Source organism: Solanum verrucosum, unplaced genomic scaffold, assembly GCF_900185275.1.
Source record: "Solanum verrucosum unplaced genomic scaffold, falcon-dt-bn FXZP01000208.1, whole genome shotgun sequence".
In the NCBI taxonomy this organism is placed as follows: domain Eukaryota; kingdom Viridiplantae; phylum Streptophyta; class Magnoliopsida; order Solanales; family Solanaceae; genus Solanum; species Solanum verrucosum.
In genome coordinates, this window is record NW_026020329.1 from 3,345,842 (window position 1) to 3,368,027 (window position 22,186).

At 37.3% G+C, this 22,186-nt stretch overlaps 2 protein-coding genes and 1 pseudogene across 2 annotated transcripts in view; 2 read left to right on the forward strand and 1 right to left on the reverse strand.

The window, feature by feature from the left end:
- LOC125835990 (uncharacterized) overlaps positions 1–22,186 on the reverse strand; it is a 154,656-nt gene that overhangs the window by 8,363 nt on the left and 124,107 nt on the right. The window lies entirely within an intron of this gene.
- On the forward strand, positions 9,030–16,741 carry LOC125836087 (putative late blight resistance protein homolog R1B-23; annotated as a pseudogene).
- The window catches only part of LOC125836088 (putative late blight resistance protein homolog R1B-8), a 29,445-nt gene continuing 25,033 nt past the window's right edge, over positions 17,775–22,186 (forward strand). Inside the window, 3 exon segments of the mRNA XM_049515172.1 lie at positions 17,775–17,970; positions 19,636–19,664; positions 19,763–20,328. Of these exon segments, the coding sequence (XP_049371129.1) occupies positions 17,775–17,970; positions 19,636–19,664; positions 19,763–20,328 (791 nt within the window).

The window sequence follows — 22,186 nt, forward strand, 5'->3', positions numbered from 1 at the left end:
TGGAATCCATTAGTTGGACTCCTAAGCGTGCAAGTCTACGTACATCTCTCGCTAACTCTCTCTTTTATTCTTCAACATGGACGGTACTACCCATAGAAAACCTGCTTAAAGCATCAGCAACCACATTAGCCTTACATAGGTGATAAAGAATACTCATGTCATAGTCCTTGAGTAATTCCAACCACCTCTTTTGTCTGAGATTAAGCTCTTTCTGAGTAAACACATACTGAAGACTCTCGTGATCAGTGAATACATCAACATGAACACCGTACAAATAATGACGCCATATCTTTAAAGCAAATACTACATCAACCAACTCTAAGTCATGGGTTGGGTAATTCTTCTGATAAATTTTCAACTGTCTGGAGGCATAGGCTATAACCTTGCCATTCTACATTAACACGCAACCCAAACCAACTCTAGATGTATTACAATACATCATAAAACCTTGAGTACCTTATGGTAAGGTCAAAACTTGGGTAGTAGTCAACCTCTTTTTCAATTCCTGAAAGCTTTTCTCACAAGCTTCATACGATTGAAACTTCACTGTCTTCTGAGTCAACGTGGTCAAAAGGGATGAAATAGATGAGAACCCCTCTACGAACCTTCTGTAATTGCCAGCCAAACCAAAGAAACTCCTAATATCAGTTGGAGATGTGGGTCTAGGCCAACTCTGCACTGCCTTTATCTTTTGGGTATCAACTCTAATTCCATCACCGGAAACTATGTGGCCCAAGAACACCACAGACTCAAGCCAAAACTCACATTTAAAGAATTTAGCATATAACTCCTTATCCTTCAAAGTTTAAAGAACTATTCTTAGATGACTAGAATGATCTTTTTCATTCCTTGAATAGATTAGTATGTCATCAATGAACACGATAACAAATATATCTAAATAAGGCTTGAAAACTTTATTCATAAGGTCCATAAACATTGCAGGTGCATTGGTTAAACCGAACGACATGACCAGAAACTTATAATGACCATAACGGGTCCTAAATGTTATCTTGGGATTATCACACTCCCTTACTTTCAACTGATGGTAGCCAGATCTGAGGTCAATCTTAGAAAAACAAGAAGCACCCTGAAGTTGATCGAAAAGATCATCAATTCTCGGAAGAGGATACTTACTCTTGATAGTAACCTTGTTCAATTGGTGGTAATCTATACACATACTAAGGGAACCATCTTACTTTCTCACAAATAAGACCGGAGTGCCCCAAGGTGCGACACTTGGTCGAATAAAGCCCTTATCAAGGAGATCTTTCAACTGCTCTTTAAGCTCTTTCAACTCAGCTGGTGCCATTCTATATGGCGGAATAGAGATAGGACGAGTATCTGGAAGAATGTCTATGCCGAAGTCTATTTCTCTCTTAGGAGGGACTCTGGGTAAATCATCTGGAAAGACTTCTGGAAACTCTTTTACTATAGGAACTGACTGAATATGAGGTATCTCAACACTAGAGTCATTAACTCGGACCAAGTGATAGACACAACCCTTGGAAACTAACTTTCTTTCCTTAAGGTACGAAATGAAATTACCCTTAGGCATTGTTGAACTACTTTTCCACTCTAAGACTGACTCATTAGGAATTTGGAACTTGACAACTCGAGTTCTATAATCTATTGACGCATAGCAGGCATGAAGTCAATCCATACCTAGAATGACATCAAAATCTACCATGTCTAACTCAATTAAATCAACCATGGTGTCTTTGTGGTTGATAGAAATGACACAATCACGATAAACTCACTCAGCTAGAATAGACTCCCCAACAGGTGTAGAAACACAAAAAGGTTCACAGAGTTTCTCAGGAAGAGCATCAAACTTATTTGCAACATAAGGGGTTACAAAAGATAAACTTGCTCCTGGGTCTAGCAAAGCATAAACATTAAAAGTAAAGACTTTGATCATACAAGTGACAACATCTGGAGAGTTCTCTTGCTCATGACGACTAATGATTGCATAGAGGAGGTTTGCTCCTCCGCTAGTATCGGAAGTAGCTCTTCTAGGTGTAGCCCTGTCTGGTGGAGCAACTGATGAAAATTAGGCTCTATTGCCCTGATTTCCACTACCTTGACTGTTCTTAGGGCACACTTTCATGAAGTGACCCTCTTGCCTACACTTGAAATAAACTGACTGGCCATCACGACACTTACCTAGGTGGGTTCTACCATACTTAGCTCATGCAGGAGCCCAATTACCTCCTTGTGCTACACTACTCTGAGACTGCGCAGGTCTAGCTCTGAAGTTATGCAAATTCTGACCATTATACTCATCTTTGTTTCTGGGTGTAGGTGCACTAGCAGATGATGGAGCATGTCCCTTTTGCTTTTGCTGAAAGGACGAATGGTTCACATTACTTTTCTATTGCCTGAACTCATTACCTATCTTAGCTTTCTTATTTCTAAACTTCTCCCTATCCCTCAACTTCTCTTCTTCAACCTGCAGCACATAGACCATTAACCTTGATATATCCATGTCCCCAATTAGCATCGTTGCCATGCCCTCTTTGCTTGATAGACGGGCAACCCAGCAACAAACAGACTCATTCTACTCCTCATATCTGCAACCATCTCCGGAGCATAACGGGATAGTTGGGTGAACTTCAACTCACACTCATGAACACTCAAGGAATCCTGCTTAAGGGTAAGAAATTCTCGTACCTTAGCCTCTTTCAGTTCTCGGGGAAAGAAACGCCCCAATAAGGCCTCCTCAAAACATGCACAACTCGCAGGTGGTGCATCCTCAACTCTACCCTCTTTCCACTGGTCAAACCAAGTCCTTGCAATATTCTTCAGTTGATATGCAACTAGTTCAACTCTCTCAGTATCGGCAACATGCATAACCTCAAATACCTTTTTCAGTTCCTCAACAAAACTCTCTGGATCCTCAGTAGTGCTTGAACCCGTGAAACTTGGAGGATTCATCCTCAAGAACTCTCGGATCCTCAAAGTATCAGTCACTTCCTGTCTAGCTCCTCTTTGTTACCCAACTTGGTAAGTCACAACTTGGCTCAACATCCGGATAGCCTCACATAACTCAACATTGGTAATCTCTTCTTAGGGTTGCACTTCAAGTGCATTAGGTACTCCTTACTCCTCAACATTACGCCTAGTAAGACGACCTCTGACAACTCTTCATAGAGGTATGATTATTTGAAAACACGCGCAAGCACGAATTATAAAGAAACTTTTTAGAGATAAAACTCTAATGCACGAAATGATTGTGAAATAAGTGAGAAAATTTCCTTGCAGCCTCCTAGTTATAGATGTGGCGCGCTTCACACTGATAACTAGGACTCTACAGACACGACTTCATATACTCCCTAGGACTCTTGAACTATGTGCTCTAATACCAAGTTTGTCACGCTCCGAGCCTACACCCCGAAAGTGGTTGACACTCGAGAACCATTGTTGGCCCCAAGCGAACCCTTGGTCTGGCTTACTTACTCAGCGGAAGACTCTAAGCATTATTACAATGATCAAATGCACTTACTCAATGGTTTAATAAAATAACTTAGAATGTTTAAAAGTCAATATTCAACTTGGCCAAAATGGCAACTCAAGTCTTAACATATGAAATGATAATGTAAAGACAATTGAACTACTAACTGTCTATGAAGCCTATAAAATAAAGAGGGATGTCGGGACAAGACCCCCGATCATCCTAACAATGAAATATTGAAAGCAAATGATAAAAAGAGTCCTCTGAAATGCAAGGAGGCTCACTAATTGACTTTGAGTGCTCAACTGGATCAACGAGGCACTGGATGTTGATCCTTTTTTCCTCCATCTGCATCATAATAAGATGCAGGCCAACTGGCTAATACATTGAATGTACGAGTATGGGAGTGGGAATGCTAAACATAACTTAAGCTTGAAAAGAATCTAAAAGAAACATTTACCTTGGCCTTACTCAACTCCTGAATAACTTAACTCCATAAAAATAAATAAAACACATGCAATATATAGAAAGCCTTTAAAATAGTAGAAAACAACTTAGTTAGTTAAACAAAATGCAATAACAACCTCAACTTTACTCATATCATAAAGTAATATAGTTTATGTGGGAGTTTCTCTAACCGACAACCACCACTATGAGCCTAAGTGGTGATACAATGTCTTCCCCACTCTTCCAGAACTGTCCTATACTTTACCGTCATATAGAACGCCTTAACTAAGTGGATCCACTAGTCTATGCTAAAAGCATCTTAAGGAGACATCTAAAAGGTATGATCCTTTACTACCCATGATGGCTACACAGTTTATGGAGACTTGAGTTAATATGAACTCGCATCCTCATATCAGTGCTCAATACTACTCGCAAAATATACTTAACTCATATGATTTAAAATCAAAACTTCTTTCTTTGGTTTGAGATAATTACTCAAAACTTTAGCTTAAAAGCTCTCTTGGAAATCGGTGTTTCCCTTTCTTGTTCAAATGTGAAAACATTTTAAACTCCTGGGAATACTTAGCTCTCTTATAGCTTTTTAAGAAATGAACTCAACTCTTTACTCTTTCCTTAACTTGAAACTTAAGTCTTAAAACAAAGTTAAAACGTTTGTCAAAAACTTTTGAAAACTTTATAAACTTGTCACGACCTGATTTCTCGAGTCATGATGGCACGTACTATACCCTACCAGTACGTAAGCCAACCCGTAACCCAGAATATCAACCAATGAGCGAAAGGGCAGAAACTAACGAAAACAATAATCTAAACAAGAATAACAAGGCGGAAGCAACCCAAAATAAATATATACAGAAATCTCTCCCAGAACCTGGAAGTCACTAGTACAGAGCTATCTAATAAAGAGTACAAGTCCCAAAAGTGGACCACAACAGAGCGTGTCTCAAAGGCAACAAGACTAGCTAAAACAAAAGAAGGAGACAAAACAAACCCCAAAACGCCAAGTGCTCGCCCTCGTCTCCGAATCACAGATGCAAAAGAAGGCTGGAACTAATCACCGCTGGTAATTGGTACTGGGACCTGCATCACGAAATAGATGCAGAGCGTAGCATGAGTACCAACACAACAGGTACTCAGTAGGCATCATAGGCCGACTGAGCAAAAAGGGTAAAAACAATAAGAAATGATAGAATCTAGACACAGAGAGGTCAAAACGGATAAGAAAAGAAAGTACACGAGCATACCAGAAACAAACTAAGTACAACTAAACAAAACCTAATTAGACCCCATATGCCCAGAAGGTACACTCGTGCGCAAGCTCAAATAAAACTTGAACAAACCCCCATAAGCCCGACATGTACACAGAAAAGCTAAGTCTACTGAGAAAGAAGAAAATCAGACTCCCAGCCCAAAGTAACTAAGATAATCCATCAGACTCCACCCAGCCAGCAGTGCACTCCCAGCCCAGCTAGAAAGAATGACCCTAGGGGGCACCCAACCAAACAGTCCACTCCTAGCCCAGCTAGAAAGAGGGACCCGTGAGTGAGATAGATATTGCGAGTCGTCCTACCAGGCAGTCAGCTCCCAGCACAACTAGAAAGAGCGACCGAGGGACACCCAGCCAGCAGCACACTCCCAGCCCAGCTAGAAAGACAGGCCCGGGGGCGATCGCCGATATCACCGAGTCTACTCAGCCAACGATACGTTCCCAGCCTAGCTAGAAAGAATGACCCCGGGAGTGATGGTATCTCCAATAGGATTCAATCCAACAACAACCACCGTGGAACGCCGTCCACTCTAAGACATCACAGAAAAGGCTCCAAGCCTATACTATCTCAATCCCACGCCTCGAGTGATGCACCAAACCTTCGAGAATGCATCGGAACCGCAGAATGAGATGGAGAAGATACAAAAGTTCAGCAAGTAGTGATAACGCCTAATCTAAGGCTCAAACTATCAGACTCAAGTCTGCTATTTTAGTCTACAAAGAGCTAAGTCATCCGAACGATGTCGGCAGCAAGTCAAGGCTATCCAGCCCACACTGTCATAAGTCTAAGGAAATGTTAGCCTAACCTAGACTAAGGACATCATGCTTACAGTTAAGGATGAACAAGGCATGCAATACATAGCATACAAGCATACAATAATATTTAGCACATAAGCATGCAACTCTACTAAACCGGCTAACATGATACTATACTCAAAATGTGGTCAATTGATCCTAACATAAGGTATCTAATCAAAGTAAGGTAGTAAATTGGTACCCACCCCCAATTCACTCCAATCGACATGTTTTTACACAATTAAGCTCAATCTAAAAGAAAGGAAGTCGTAGCCTACCTTAAAGCCGATCGCGCGCTCTCCAAATCACTTTACTGGAGCTTTTTCTTCCCAAATGACCCTTCCGGAGCTGATAGAATCGTCAGAATTGGATTTCGATGTCATCTTCTTAAACTTTTGATCGAAAATGATCGTTCAAGGTTCATAAGCTCCAAAACACAAAAACTCGCACCAAGACCAAACGAACGACCAGGTGACCGAACTGTCAGTCCCAACAGGTCATAAATGACTTGGGGTCGCTACAGGAACACTCTAAATGACAAACACAAAAGGCAAGACATAGAAATGACCTGGAGGGTCATTACAAAACTTCTTTTGACTTGCTTCTTAACTTCTAGACTTGACTCTTAACTTTACTTATATTGAATTATGGATTCAAGTTTCATGATCTCATATTTATGGATGATTTCATGATGTTTAAATGTACCTAAGAGTGTTGGAATCAACTAAGAAACATAGGTACATTGCTAAGGAACAAGTACAAAAAGATGGGAGGACGAATGGGGGGACGAATGGAGAGAACTGGCGTTCTTGGCGCTCTGAGTGGCGCGGGGAGCTAGACCTCCAAATTCAGAGACTGGTCTGGGGGAGTCTGGCTGGCGCAACGCCCTAAGGGTGAAAATTCAGAAACCCTTTTGGGCCGCGCTGGCTGGCGCAACGTCCTACCCTTTTCCCTAGTTGTTTGACGACTTTTCTTGCTCGATTTTCATCTCTAAACCCTCTAAACTTCAATGGTTCTTTCCCCAAATATTTAGAATCGACTAAACCATCCAAATACATCAGATCTACTCGAAATCACAACTAATTACATGAATTAGGATCAAAGAACTCCTCAACAATTTCAATGAATCAAGAATTCAAAGGAACTTGAACAAACCAATCAAGAATTCAATTTCTAAACTTTCAAAGACTTAATTCGCTGAAATAAAACATGATTTGGCGCGTGGCTGAACTAACCAAACGCTATGTGATCTCACATACCTCATAGGGATCACCCCTTGACGAAATCCACAAGCTAAACTCGAACGTTCTTGACAATTTCTTGATTTCTCTTCTCCTTTCTCCTCTTTTCTCTTTTCTCCAAGCCCTAGAGTGAACTTCAACTTTTCTAAACTGACTTAAAATCTGACTTTACCCCAATTAAACTCCTAAAAACGAATTAAAACAATTGGGTAAGGAAAAGACTAAATTACCCTTCCAAAATCCGGATTGGACTTTTCTTATCCGAACAACCCAACTTCCGAAGGGTATATCTCACTCATACGAACTCAGAATCATGCAAACTCGGTGGCGTTGGAAAGACTATTTCAAGAGATTTCCTACCATATCTGGAATTACACCTAAATCATCTTGAGCTATGAGTTATGGCCATTTGAAGTTGACCAAAACTCAACTTATTTTAACTTAACAAAACTTCCAGATTTTCATTCTTTCCAAAAATGACTACTTCCAATTATTAACTCCTTCCTAGTTATTTCAATTTGCGAGATGTTACAGAGTAGTATCCTGAAGTCCATGAGTTGAGTTGCTCATGCCCATAACTCTGCATGAACCCTCGGAGTTGAGCATTCTTGAAGTAAGTAGTATGTTTGAAGTTCTTAAGTTTTGAGTTGTCGAGTTTCGAGTATTGAGTTCTATGCATGGTTATTGAAAACCTTGAATTGAGTCGTTCACGTCCATAATTCGGCATGAACCTTATTTTGAGAAGTCTTTTTACAATTTTTTCTAAAGAGCACTTGAGTTGAGAAAGAGTAGAGTTGAGTTCATTTTCTTTAAAATGATATATGAGAACTAAGTATTCCCAAGAGTAAATGTTTTCACATTTAAAAGAGGAGGAAACTGAGATTTCCAAAAGAATTTTGAGCTGGTTGAGTAACATCTCTTTTAAGAGAAAGATTTTTGAGTAATAATCTCAAAACACAGAAAAAGTTATGTTTTTAAACATATGAGCTGAGTATATTTTGGGAGCAGTAGTAAGCACCGATATGGGGACGAGTTCAGATAACTCAAGTCTCCATAAACCATATAGCCAACGTAGGTAGAAAGGGTCGTACTTTTTAGATGATTCCTTAGTGCTTTTTCGCATAGACTAGTGGATCCACTTAGTTGAAGAGTTCTATATACTGGCAAAGTATAAAACAGTTCTGGCAGCGTGGGCGAGTCATTGTATCATCATATAGTTCATAGTGATGGTTGTCGGTTAGAGAAACTCCCACAGAGTTATATTATATTTTATTATATATAAATTGAGTTGTTATTATATTCTTCAATACACTGAGTTGTTGTCTACTGTTTTAAAAGTTTTCCATATATTGCATGTGTATTGTTGCTTTATATTGAGTTAAGTATTTCGAGTTGAGTATCCTGAGTTGAGTACCTCCGAGTTGAGTATCTTGAGTTGATATGTGCTTCATTGTGTCAAGTACCTTATTGTTGAATTTCACTGAGTTGAGAACCTTATTACTGAGTTGAGTATCTTATCCTTGAGTACTTCTGAGTTGAGTAAGTTTGAGTACTTCTGAGTTGAGTAAGTTTGAGTATCCTTGAGTTGAGTAAGTTTGAAAAGAGGTAAGCATCTTATTCTTGAGTACTTCTAAGTGGGTCCTCTGCAGCCATAAATTAGCCATGGGATTTTCACTTCCCATCGAGTTTGAAAAATTTGTGGTTGTATGACTTCCCTCTGTTGTTCGATTTACTATCAACAATAGTGAGACTGCCCAACCTTGAAGAGTTGATCCTTTATCGTACAATCATCCATGGGAAAGAATTGAACATGGGGGAGGAAGACACCTTTGAGAATCTCAAATGTCTGAAGTTGCATAGAGTGACTCTTTCCAAGTGGGAGGTTGGAGAGAAATCCTTTCTCGCGCTTGAGAAATTAAAACTGGAGGGATGTTGTGATATTGAGGAGATTTCACCTAGTTTTGGGGAAATTTATTCATTGAAAATTATCAAACTTGTAGAGAGCCCTCATCTTGAAGATTCCGCTATGAAGGTAAAGGAAATGCTGAAGATATGAGGGGAGGAGACGAGCTTCAAGTTGTTGGCCGAAAGAATATCCCGTTATTTAAGTAGCATTATGTGTGAACAGGTTCTTCTCCATTTTTTGTTGTTCTGATTCTTGTTAAAAAATGTCTAAAATGTGTTTGATGAAAGTCCATCTGAACTGTCTGTTTTTGAATACTAAGTAGAAATATCATTGTTATAAACAAGTTTGAGAAATATATTTGAAATATACATGGCCTTATATTATGTCTCGACAATATACATCTGCCCTTGACCTATATCGTTATAGGTTTTGTTTCCTTTTTCATCTTATAAACTACTCTTCTTCTCTTTTTTGTGTGTCTAAATCAACATTGTGGGATAATGTTTTGTAAGCGCCATTTGATCAATATATTGAAAATGATTTTTTATATGTCCGACTTATCTGCAGAATTGTGAGATTTACCGACTAGTTTTGGAGTCATTTATTCATTAAAAATTATCACAGTTGAATGAAGATATGATGTGAGAAGACAAGCTTCAGGTGTTTATTACTTCTTCCCTTTTTCTTCATTTTGTGTTCCAAGATTTGTTCTTTCAAGTTATTTGCATATCATGTGTTTACTCTTCAAGTCCGGCTACATCAGGATTCTCTGTACTATATGAAAATTATTCTATATCTCAGTTTTTTCAAGATTTTGTATATCTTTCAAGATATACATTTGTGGTTTATTCTTTGGTGCTTCTGATATACAAATTTGACATTGTGGATTCACTTTGAACATAACATATGGAAAAAAAACTATGTTACAAATATAGTTGTTGTTGCAGTTAACTCTACATGAGGATAAAATTGTTAAACAACAGAAGACAAACTTGAGTGACGGCAAGGCCTAAGCCAGTGTCTGCTTAGAAACCAAAATATGTGTGTTTTTCAGATTAATTTAGTCGTTTACAGTCTTTTGTGAGTCCTACTTATGGTACCATGGCGATTATCATTCCTAATCAGAAAGGGTTTTTGTTTGCGTGGATTACCTAGTTGAACATAGTTTTAACCCATTCAGCTGTCATGTTTTTATTTGATTTTGCTTTCAGCAACCATCCTCCCTGATGTATCTCTTCCTGGAAGTGAGAACTCTGCTGCCCGACCAAGGAAATAAGGAGAAGATTGAAAGGGTTATGAATTCCATTGAGTTAGTCCTCCTTGACCGAATCAGCCAGGCGGAAATTGACACCGACGTTGAAATATGTCTGTAAGTGATGAATGTCTCAACTGAACTATTTGTGAATATTATGTAGAATTTGAGTAGATAAACATGTGTTGTTTTATGCTCTTTTTCTTGTCATCATTTTATTTGTATAAAAATATTTTTAGATTAAAAAAATATGTATATATAAATTATAACAGGTTATTCTGAAGCACATTGCAACACTTAAAAGATTTTGATTAATTGAGCCTAAAATAACTTGAGCTAAGAAGCTCCCATTTTGTTCGTTGTCTATATCTTATAGTCCAACTATTATTACCTAGCTGGTATTAGTACAATTATGAACCAAATTACTCTACGAACTTACTGTCTAGTGCACTCAAGCAACTATTTATCACTCAAAACTCTTCACAGAAAATATTAAATCATCGTTCGCCATGTGGACAAAATGGTCTTGCAAAATCAGATGGATTTCTGTTAATCCATTAATCCATAATGACATAAATAAGTTTTTTCTCATACGAAAATATCATAGATGAGCCAAACTTTATAATAATGACATAGATGAGATTTTTTTTTTCAAATTTCGTATATTTAAGCCTATTCCCCATTAATATATGATGTAAATTTTAGAATGAAGATCAAAAATATATCTGAACTATCATTTTTTCACGAGTCAACAATTCTTTTTTTCTATTTAAACTATCACAATTTATATATTAAAACATATTTCAAAATTGATTAGACCAACGATCAATTGATAAGCACCAAAACAGGTCCTTGTTCATTTTTGCACAATTGTTTTTGCTGTTGTGATTCTTGTAGAAAAGATGCCCACAATGTGTTTGATCAAAGTCTCCACTAAACTGTTGGTTTGTTTCTTCTTCTCTTTCCGATTATTTTTTTAGACTTTTAGACTTATGTTTTCTGGTTGGGGTTGCATCCCCTTTATTCTAGATACTTTAGAGTTTTGGTACTATGACTTTCAGGTTCTAGGGAGTTAAATTCCGCAAAAGATTTTATTAAATGAATGAGTTTATGAGAACTTGATTCTTTGATTGTTTTAAATTGTTTCCTAGCATCTTATATTATGATTTTGCTTCTTAAATGCTTACTAGCTAGGTTAGTTTGGGGTTCTCCCACCGAAGGATTAGTGTGGGTGTCACTCACGGCGGTTTGGATCGTGACAAAAGGATACTATATAGTGATGGACAACTCTGATATGGCTGTTTTGAGTTGTCAATTTGAAAAATCTGTTGTATTATTTCATTGGTGAATTTTGTGTTGGATTTTGAATGTGTAACCTTTGTCAATGAATGCCTATGTCCTAATATATAGTTTGTTGGAAGTATTATAGTCATACACAAAAACAGATAAAAACCATGTGAGATTTTTCATCAACTAATATTGGGACATCTCTATTTGGAATACAGGAGAAAAACAGACAGGAGTAGAACAATCATCTCATCAACTAAAAAGGTTAGTCGTCTTTAATAATATAACTAAAATTAAAGTGTGTTTTATTTATGAAATTGTATGCTTCTTTCTTTGTTTTTCTCGTGATAGAGTTTTTATCTACTTTTTATACATCAGATCCGGAGAATTTGAGCAGTGAAACTTAAAGAGTCATGGAAAATGAAGGAGAAAGAGAGAAAGGGGAAGCAAACAACTTTGCGGTATGTCACTCAACTTTTTTAATGGAGGGTATATCTGGACCTTTTCCCATCGCTTAATTTGTGTTATTTGAAATTTTTAGTAGAAGATAAAGTATATAACAAGTATCCGATAATTTTAGATGAAGTATTAGGTCAAATAGATAACATGAATTTTCATAAGATATTCCTAAAGGATGGCTCTTCAAATTCACGTAAAATAACATTTGATTATTTGGAAGGAATCATTTTCTGCTGGCAAGGACATTGACGATGTTCTTGATTTCCTAGAGAGATTAAAGAATGAAGAATATCAAAATGCTGTTGACGTGGCCGATCAAATTGAAACGCTGAAATCAGAGCTGGCATTTATTTGTACATACGTCCAGCTTTCTTATTCCTATTTGGAGCAGTTTGAAGATGTAATGGCTGTCAAAGGACAAGAGGTTGAGAATCTGTTTCGATCAATTTTGTATGATGTTGACAACAACGTTGAGTGTAAATACGACATGCATCATGTCCTTCCTAGCATCAGGGATAATATCGATCATTGTATCAGCTCACAACATCGTTCTACATCAAGCGCCACCATGACTGAGGAACAGTTGAACTTCCTCCTCCTGAATCTCCATCACCTATCCAAGTTTCTTGCTGAGCACAAGTTTCCAATAGTGACTCAGTATGAGATTCTTCAGAATGTGTGTGGCAACATGAAAGATTTACATAGGTTGATCGTGAATGGTTGCGTTGAGCACGAGATTGCTGAATATGTCTTACCTCAGTTTCAACTCATGACTGAGAGAGTAGGACACTTCATTTGGGATGATCATATTGATAGAATTTCTCGTCTCTTCAAGCTAGTTCATCTATTCTTGAAGATTATTCCAATTGATCTGGATACACATGTTATACAAATTTGAAAGCTTCAACTTCAGAAAAAGTTGGATGCTTCATTAAGCAGCTCCTAGAAACCTCTCCGAATATTCTTCGGGAATAGCCTATTCTTCGGGAATAGCCTATTCATTTACAAGAGCACATGGTAACTGTTACTACCCCTAGCAGTTTTAGGGCTCGAAACATTTATGTCATGATTGAGTTCCTATTAATTATTCTTTTTGATATGCAAACGGACTCTATTCATCATGACAAACTTTTTTATCTATTGGCTCGTGTTGGAGAACTTACCAGGGAGGTATCAACTCTTGTTAGCGACTTAGAAGAGAAATCAAGGAATAAAGAGAGTACCGATGAGACAAATCGTGCCACTCTAGACTTGTAGGAAAATATTGAACTCCTCAAGAAAGATCTCAAACATGTTTATCTGAAAGCCCCGGACTCATCTCAATGTTGCTTCCCCATGAGTGATGGACCCCTCTTCATGCATCTACTACACATACACTTACATGATTTGCTAGATTCTAATGGTTATTCAATTGCTTTGATAAAGGAACAAATTGGGCTGGTGAAAGAAGACTTGGAATTCATAAGATCTTTTTTTGCGAATATTGAGCAAGGATTGTATAAAGATCTCTGGGCACGTGTTTTAAATGTGGCATATGAGTCAAAAAATGTCATTGATTCAATTATTGTTCGAGACAATGGTCTCTTACATCTTATTTTCTCACTTCCCATTACCATAAAGAAGATCAAGCTTATCAAAGAAGAGGTCTCAGATTTACATGAGAAGATTCCCAAGAACAGAGGTCTCATCGTTGTGAACTCTCCCATGCAGGGGCGGACCCACGTGTTGTCGAGGGGGTTCACCCGAACCCCCTCGATAAAAAATTACACTGTATATATAAGGTGAATTTTTTGGATTTATGTGGATATATATATTTTGAACCCCCTCAATGACAAGGTGAAGGAGATAGCCCAGCGGTAGCTCCCTTCAATATTAAGCCTGACGTCCAGGGATCGAATCCCTGGGGTTAGCGTCTTTTTTTTAGTTTTTTACTTTCAGTTTTTTTTTTTTAGTTCCAGTTTCAATTTTCATGTTTTTTTAAGTTTTTTTTTTTTTAATAAAAAGTGCTAAAATGTGGTGTTAAACCCAAAAAATTCAAGGGTCCCATACTCCCATTCCTAAAAGCTAATAACTTTTTCACTTTTCAAATCCCTAAATCACTTTCTTGTTCTTCCCAACACTCAAAACTCAAATATTAAAATCATCTCCCATAATATTCTATTGTTGATTTGACATATTTTAAAGGGCTAACTTTTTGTTTCACTGTAATCACTTATGTTAGTTTCAGATTTCTTGTAACGAAACTAACTTTTTGTACCTATAAACTATATACTACTACTTCATAGAAATTTATTTTTTTTGGCTTATTTACACGTTTATACTTTTATTTTTCGAACCCCCTGAACGAAAATCCTGGGTCCGCCACTACTCCCATGAAGCCAGTTAAAAACAAGTCATCATCGGCTGGTAAAATAATTGTAGGTTTCGAGGAGGAGACAAATTAGCTAATGAGAAAGCTCACCAGTGGACCGACAGATGTCATTTTGATCACTGGTATGCCGGGTTCTGGTAAAACTACTTTGGCGTACAAAGTATACAATGATAAGTCAGTTTCTAGTCATTTCGACCTTCGTGCATGGTGCACAGTTGACCAAGAACATGACGAGAAGAAGTTGTTGGGTACAATTTTTAATCAAGTTAGTGATTCAAATTCAAAATTGAGTGAGAATCTTGATGTTGCTGATAAGCTACGGAGACAACTGTATGGAAAGAGGTTTCTTATTGTCTTAGATGACGTGTGGGTTACTACTACATGGGATGAGTTAACAAGACCTTTTCCAGAAGTTAAGAAAGGAAGTAGAATCATTGTGACGACTCGAGAACAGGAAGTGACTTTGCATGGAAAGGTATACATTGATCCTCTTAACCTTCGATTGCTAAAACCCGAAGAAAGTTGGGAGTTATTAGAGAAAAGGGCATTTGGAAACGAGAGTTGCCCTGATGAACTATTGGATGTTGGTAAAGTAATAGCCCATAATTGTAAAGGGCTTCCTTTGGTGGTGGATCTGATTGCTGGAGTCATTGCTGGGAGGGAAAAGAAAAAGACTGTGTGGCTAGAAGTTCAAACTAATTTGATTCCTTTATTTTGAACAGTGAAGTGGAAGTGATGAAGGTTATAGAATTAAGTTATGTCCATTTACTACATCAAGTAAAGCCATTCTTTACCTTGCAAGTTTTCCAAAGGACAGACCTATAATAATCTCTGAGTTAATAGATGTATAGCGTGCTGAAGGACTTGTGGAACAGACAGAGAAAATGAGTGTGGAAGAGGTGATGAAGGTTTATTTGGATAACTTAATTTCCAGTAGCTTGTTAATTTTTTTCAATGAGATAGGTGATTACCCTACTTGCCAACTTCATGATCTTGTGCATGACTTTTGTTTGATAAAAGCAAGAAAGGAAAAGTTGTTTGACAAGATAAGTTCAAGTTCTCTATCTTCTTCTTCAAATTTGATGCCACGTATAGTGAACATTCATTACAACAGAAAGTTCTTTGGGCTTAACAATTTTGTCCTGTTTGGTTCAAATGAGAAAGGCCTTTCTGGTAAACACATGTATTCTTTGGGGATAATTGGAGACTGTCGTTTTGATACATTTCACCTAAGACACTTGAGGCTTCTTAGAGCACGTTGTACCTGGATCCCTCTTTTATCATGGTGAAAGATTCTTTGCTGGATGAAATATGCATGTTGAATCATTTGAGGTACATAAGAATTGGGACAGAAGTTATTGTCTTTCTCAAGCCTCTGGAATCTAGAAATCATGTGGGTGGATAACGAAGAATCAACCCTGATACTATTACCGAGAATTTGGGATCTTGTAAAGTTGCAAGTGCTGGTCATGACTGCTTGTTCTTTCTTTGATATGGATGCAGACGAATCAATACTGATAGCAGAGGACACAAAGTTAGAGAACTTGAGACATTTACACAAACTCGTGCTTTCGTATTGGAAAGATACAGAGGATATTTTCAAAAGGCTTCCCAATCTTCAATTGCTTCAATTTGATCTCAAGGAATCATTGGATTATTCAACAGAGCAATACTGGTTCCCGAAACTGGATTGCCTAACTTGAACTAGAAGACCTCACTGTAAATTTTGAAAGTTCAAACACAAATGACAGTGGGTCCTCTCCAGCCACAAATCGGCCATGGGATTTTCACTTCCCTTCAAGTTTGAAATGTTTGCAGCTGTATCACTTTCCTCTAACATCCGATTCTCTATCAACAATAGCGAGACTGCCCAACCCTGAAGAGTTGTTCCTTTATCGTACAATCATTGAGGGGGGAGAATGGAACATGGGGAAGGAAGACACCTTTGAGAATCTCAAATGCTTGACGTTAAATAAAGTGACTCTTGCCAAGTGGGAGGTTGGAGAGGAATCCTTTCCCGCGCTTGAGAAATTAAAACTGTGGGGATGTCGTAAGCTTGAGGAGATTCCGCCTAGTTTTGGGGATATTTATTCATTGAAAATTATCAAACTTGTAAAGAGCCCTCAACTTGAAGATTCTGCTCTCACGATTAAGGAATACACTGAAGATATGAGGGGAGGGGACGAGCTTCAAGTTGTTGGCCGGAAGAATATCCCGTTATTGAAGTAGCTCTTAAGAATTATGTGTGAACAGGCTTTTCTCCACTCTTTTGCTATTCTGATTCTTGTTAAAAGATGTCTACAATGTGTTTGATCAAGGTCTCAACTGAACTGTCTGTTTTTGAATACTAAGTAGAAATATCATTGTTATAAACAAATTTGACTATATTTGAAACATACATGGGATTATATTTGTTTCTAAGACTGTCTGCTTAGAAACCAAAATATATGTGTTTCTCTGATAAATTCAGTCGTTTACAGTCTTCTGTGAGTCCCTACTTATGGTACCACTGCCATTATCATCCCTAATCAGAAAGGGTTTTTGTTTTCACGAATTTATCCAGTTCACTCAAGCAGCTATTTATTACCCAAAACTTCCCTCTTTGATATTTCTTCTGTAAAGGATTCATTGGGTGTTTATAATTTGGGTGCGTTTATAGTTTATTCTTAAAAAATGGTAAATTCAAATGGATTTAAAAAATTTAGCTGATTTTTTTTTTTTTTTTTTAATAATAATGATGTGGTGGCCGAATCATCATCTCCATGTGGACAAAATAATTTTTGAAAATTGGATGGTTTTTCCGTTAATCCATAATGACATAGATGAGTCTTTTCTCAAACGAAAATATCATAGATGAACCAAATTTTTAACGGATAACATAGATGGTTCTTTTTTGAAAGTTCGATCACATATTTGAGTCTTTTCCCAGTAATATATAATGTAAATTTTAGAGTTTAATGATAAAAAAAAAAATATACCTGAACCATCATTAAAACACATCTTAAAGTCTTTGTACATGTGTGTTCAAGTCCTCTTCTTTTGATACTTGGGGTATTGGCTTCTGCAAGTTGTGTGCTTTGTGGTTAGATTCTAGATTGTAATACAATTAAGAAATTCTATGTCAAAAGGTGAAGATTATGTTTAGGTCTCTTATCATCTATCCAAGCATTGTGTTGGAAAGGTGTTTCCATTAGTGACTCAATATGAGGTTCTTCAGAAAGTATATGGCAACGTAAGAGATTTCCATGGGTTGATAGTGAATGGTTGCATTAAGCATGTGATGGTTGAGAATGTCTTACCTCTGCTTCAACTGATGGCTGAGAGAGTAGGAGATCAGATTAATGATGGAGACTCTCGACTTTTCGAGGTAGGTGAGGATGATCAAACTCATGAAGATGCTCAACTCTCCGAGGTAGATGAGAATGATCAGACTGTTGAAGTCTCTCGACTCTCCGAGCAAGATGAGGATGACCGTGGTGTCTGGGTCAACTTTCACGCACCTCGACTAATTCCACGGGATATATGTCACCTCCCACTAGCAACAAGATATTAGGTAACTCTGTCTACCAATGATATAACAGATGGGAAGAATCATCTGGTGTTTTTACCTCGGGATTTGAACCTAAGACCTTAGGAATCTCAACCACTTCATTGACTACAAACGGAGAGTATTGAAAGTTTGATTAACTTTCTTATATGTTTCCTTTGTGGCAGACAAGCATACTTGTGTACAAGTTAAAGGTCATAGTTGTTTTCTGAAGCCTAGTTAAGGGTCTTGTTAATGTGTTATGCCTAAAAAGAATGAATATAACTTGGAAACAAAAAGTAAATCAAATATATTCTAGAGGATAAATTGGCAGCACCAACAGGATCTTACACCTTTTTACTGTTCTGAAATTGGTAATGTTAAAAGATGTCTACAATGTGTTTGATGATTGAACTATTAAGTAGATGATATGATCCTTCTAACTCTTAGCAGATGAGGTTACTAAAATAACAAGCAACCAAAGCAGTTTAGAGAGATCACGAGATTTTTCTAGTAAGGTTTTAACTAGGCATATTATCTACTAATGGACATCCAGTGTTGTAAAATATCATGCTAAGAGTTACTACTTTGGTTTGCTCATTATTATTGAACATTGCTTTCATATAGTGAGTTAGTATCATTATTTGTTTGACGACACTATACAAATTCAATTTAGATTACTCTGGGTAAACAAGCCATATAGTACAACTTAAATAGCTCATCCTTTCAGCTATTAATATTTCTAGTTGAGAATGAATGCCTGTACAGTCCCAATGTCAGCTGACTGATTGACTTGTTCAAACATATTTTTTTTGATTTTCTTACTATCTTCTCCTCCACACAAATCTTATCAACCTAATAAATACTTTGTTGGAAGGACTATAGTCATACACACAAACAGACAACACCCATATCAGATTATAAGTGTGTGCTTAAACTTGTTATCTACATCAGATCCGGAGAATTACTGTCATGGAAAGAAGCAACTAAGAGGTATCTTATATTTACTTGGATCATTATCTTATTATAATATATAATCAAATTCAAAGTAGAAATAAAATAAAATACTGCACGTAGATTCTCGAGTTAATTTCACCCATGATCAATGAACTTTACTTGTGTATATGTAAAATTCTAAAAACTAATTTTCGTCTTACTAGATTCACTGAACCTTATGTGCTGTATCAATATAGCCACAAAATTAACTTTTGAATCATTAAATTCACTGAACTGTTTGTTAGTTACCCAGAAAGTATAATTCATCGGAAAGTCAAATATTTGGGCACTGAAATATAACATGTCAGCAGTTATTTTAAAAAATCTTACTGCAATGAAAATGCATTCCTTGAGAAATGGAAAATTTTAACCACCAAATTGTCGATAAACCCCACTAGATGCCTAGAGAAATCGAAAAAACCAACTGAACGGACATATTATGCTTCAAGAACCAATGGAGCTGATCACCAATAAGTACATAGGAATTGTACGGTATGTAATATGGCAGAATGAAACATGAAACATAACTAAAAGAGAAACAGGACGTCCAATAGAATCATAATCATAACATAGGAGGGAACATGAGTGGCATATGAGTATAAAAGGGGAACCATAAAAGCTACAATAGAGGAAGCAAACAACTCATCGGTATGGTAGGTGCCTAAGTAGAATAACATATAGCATGGTAGAAATGTGGCTTCGTAAATTTAATAGGACTAGGAGAATAACAGTTGGTCTTTTGGCAGGTGTCATTTTTTGCTCTTCACAAGGACGTTGACAATGTTCTGGATTTCATGGAGAGATTAAAGAATGAAGAAGATCAAAAGGCTGTTGATGTGGATCTAATTGAAAAGCTGAAATTGAAGCTGACATTTCTTTGTACATATATCCAGCTTTCTTATTCCGATTTGGAGCAGTTTGAAGATATAATGACTAGAAAAACACAAGAGGTTGAGAATCTGCTTCAACCAATTTTGGATGATGATGGCAACAAATTCGGGTGTAAATATGTCCTTACTAGCCTCGCCGGTAATATGGATGACTGTATCAGCTCGCATCATCGTTCTAAATCGGATGCCACCATGATGGATGAGCAATTGGACTTCCTCCTCTTGAATCTCTATCATCTATCCAAGAATCATGCTGAAAAAATGTTTCCTGGAGTGACTCAATATGAGGTTCTTCAGAATGTATGTGGCAATGTCAGAGATTTCCATGGGTTGATAGTGAATGGTTGCATTAAGCATGAGATGGTTGAGAATGTCATACCTCAGTTTCAACTCATGGCTGAGAGAGTAGGACACTTCCTATGAAGCCTCTCAACTCTCCGAGCTAGCTAAGGATGATCAAACTGATGAAGACAAAGATGATCAGACTGATGTGTCAGTTTTGCTGAATGCCTCTCAAAGTGAGAGTCTTTCCATTATAGAGAGAATAAAGATTACACATCCCTAAAGATCCGTCATTCCTATTCCTAAAGATCAGCTATTCTATCTCTACAAATATGCTATTCAATCCCTCTAAATCTGCTTTGCTATCCCTCCTAATCAGCTAATCTATCACAATATTTATTCCTTTGATTCTACAACAAATCTATTTGATCATGTTATTTTATATCACTACATAATTACATTAATATATACAATTGTTTAGATGTCCACCATGCTAACATCCCCTCTCAAATTAATGTTGGTGGATCAAGAAGCATCAATTTGCCTACTAGAAACTGATGGTGTTGCTGTGCCATGGATTTTGCAAACACATCAGCTATTTGAAGGTCACTGGACACATGTGGAAGAGTAACAATTCCTTTATCTACAACTTCTCGTTTATAATGACAATCTACTTTGATGTGTTTGGTCCTCTCATGAAAAACTGGATTAGTAGCAATCTGAATAGCACTTGTATTATCAGCATGGAGAGGAGTAGGATGAGATTGAGGAAATCCAATCTCAGCAAGTAATCCACGAAGCCATACAACCTCGGAGCAAGAAGTAGACATGGATCGATATTCAGCCTCTGTTAAAGATTTTGACACACGATCTTGCTTTTTACTCTTCCAAGATATCAATGACTCTCCAAGAAACATGCACCAACCAGTGACTGAACGACGAGTATCAGGACATCACGCCCAGTCAGAATCACTAAAAGCCACTTGGAAAGAACAATCCACGAGTAGATGTTCCTAGAAGATACCGAATGATGCGACGAATAGCCACCAAGTGGAGATGACGGGGAGCTTGCATAAATTGACTAACTTGTTGCACTGCAAAAGAGATATCAGGCCGAGTAATAGTAAGGTAATTTAGACTCCCAACTAATTGTCGAAACATAGTTGGATCAGGAAGAAGATCGCCTTCCTCACGACGATACTTCACATTCAATTCCAATGGAGTATCTACAGAGGAGAAGTCTTGAAGACCAGCCAAAGAAATCAAATCCTGAGTATATTTGTGTTGGTTTAGAAACACACCTGAAGCAACATTATGAACTTCCAAACCCAAAAAATATGTAAGAGTACCAAGATCTTTCATATGAAAAGAATATTTAAGTTGTTGTTGGAGGCTAGTGATTAGTGAAGAATCAGTTCCTATGATGATAATGTCATCTACATACACCAAAAGAAGAACACAACCTGTAGATGTTTTTCGAAGAAACAAAGATGAGTCATATTTGCTCTGCTCAAAAGAAAATTGTAGCAAAGTAGACCGAAACTTATCAAACCAAGCTCTTGGAGCTTGTTTTAAACCATACAAAGACCGCTTCAACTTGCATACATCTGATGTAGGTGATGGGAATAAACCAGGTGGAGGTTTCATATATATATGTCTTCTTTGAGATCACCATGGAGAAAAACATTTTTTACATCCATTTGATAAAGAAAGCAGTTTTGTGAAGCAGCAATGGCAATAATAGTTCGCACCGTAGTCATTTTTGCTACGGGTGCAAAAGTCTCATCATAGTCCACCCCATACTTTTGTATGTTACCAAGAACAACCAATCGAGCTTTGTACCGATCAAGAGTTCCATCAGAATGAAGTTTAATTGAATAAACCGATTTACATCCAATAGGGCGGACATTTGAAGAACATGAAACAATGTCCCATGTGTCATTTTCTTTAAGAGCCAAAAGTTCCTCCTCCATTGCTTTTTGCCAACATTCAAGCTTG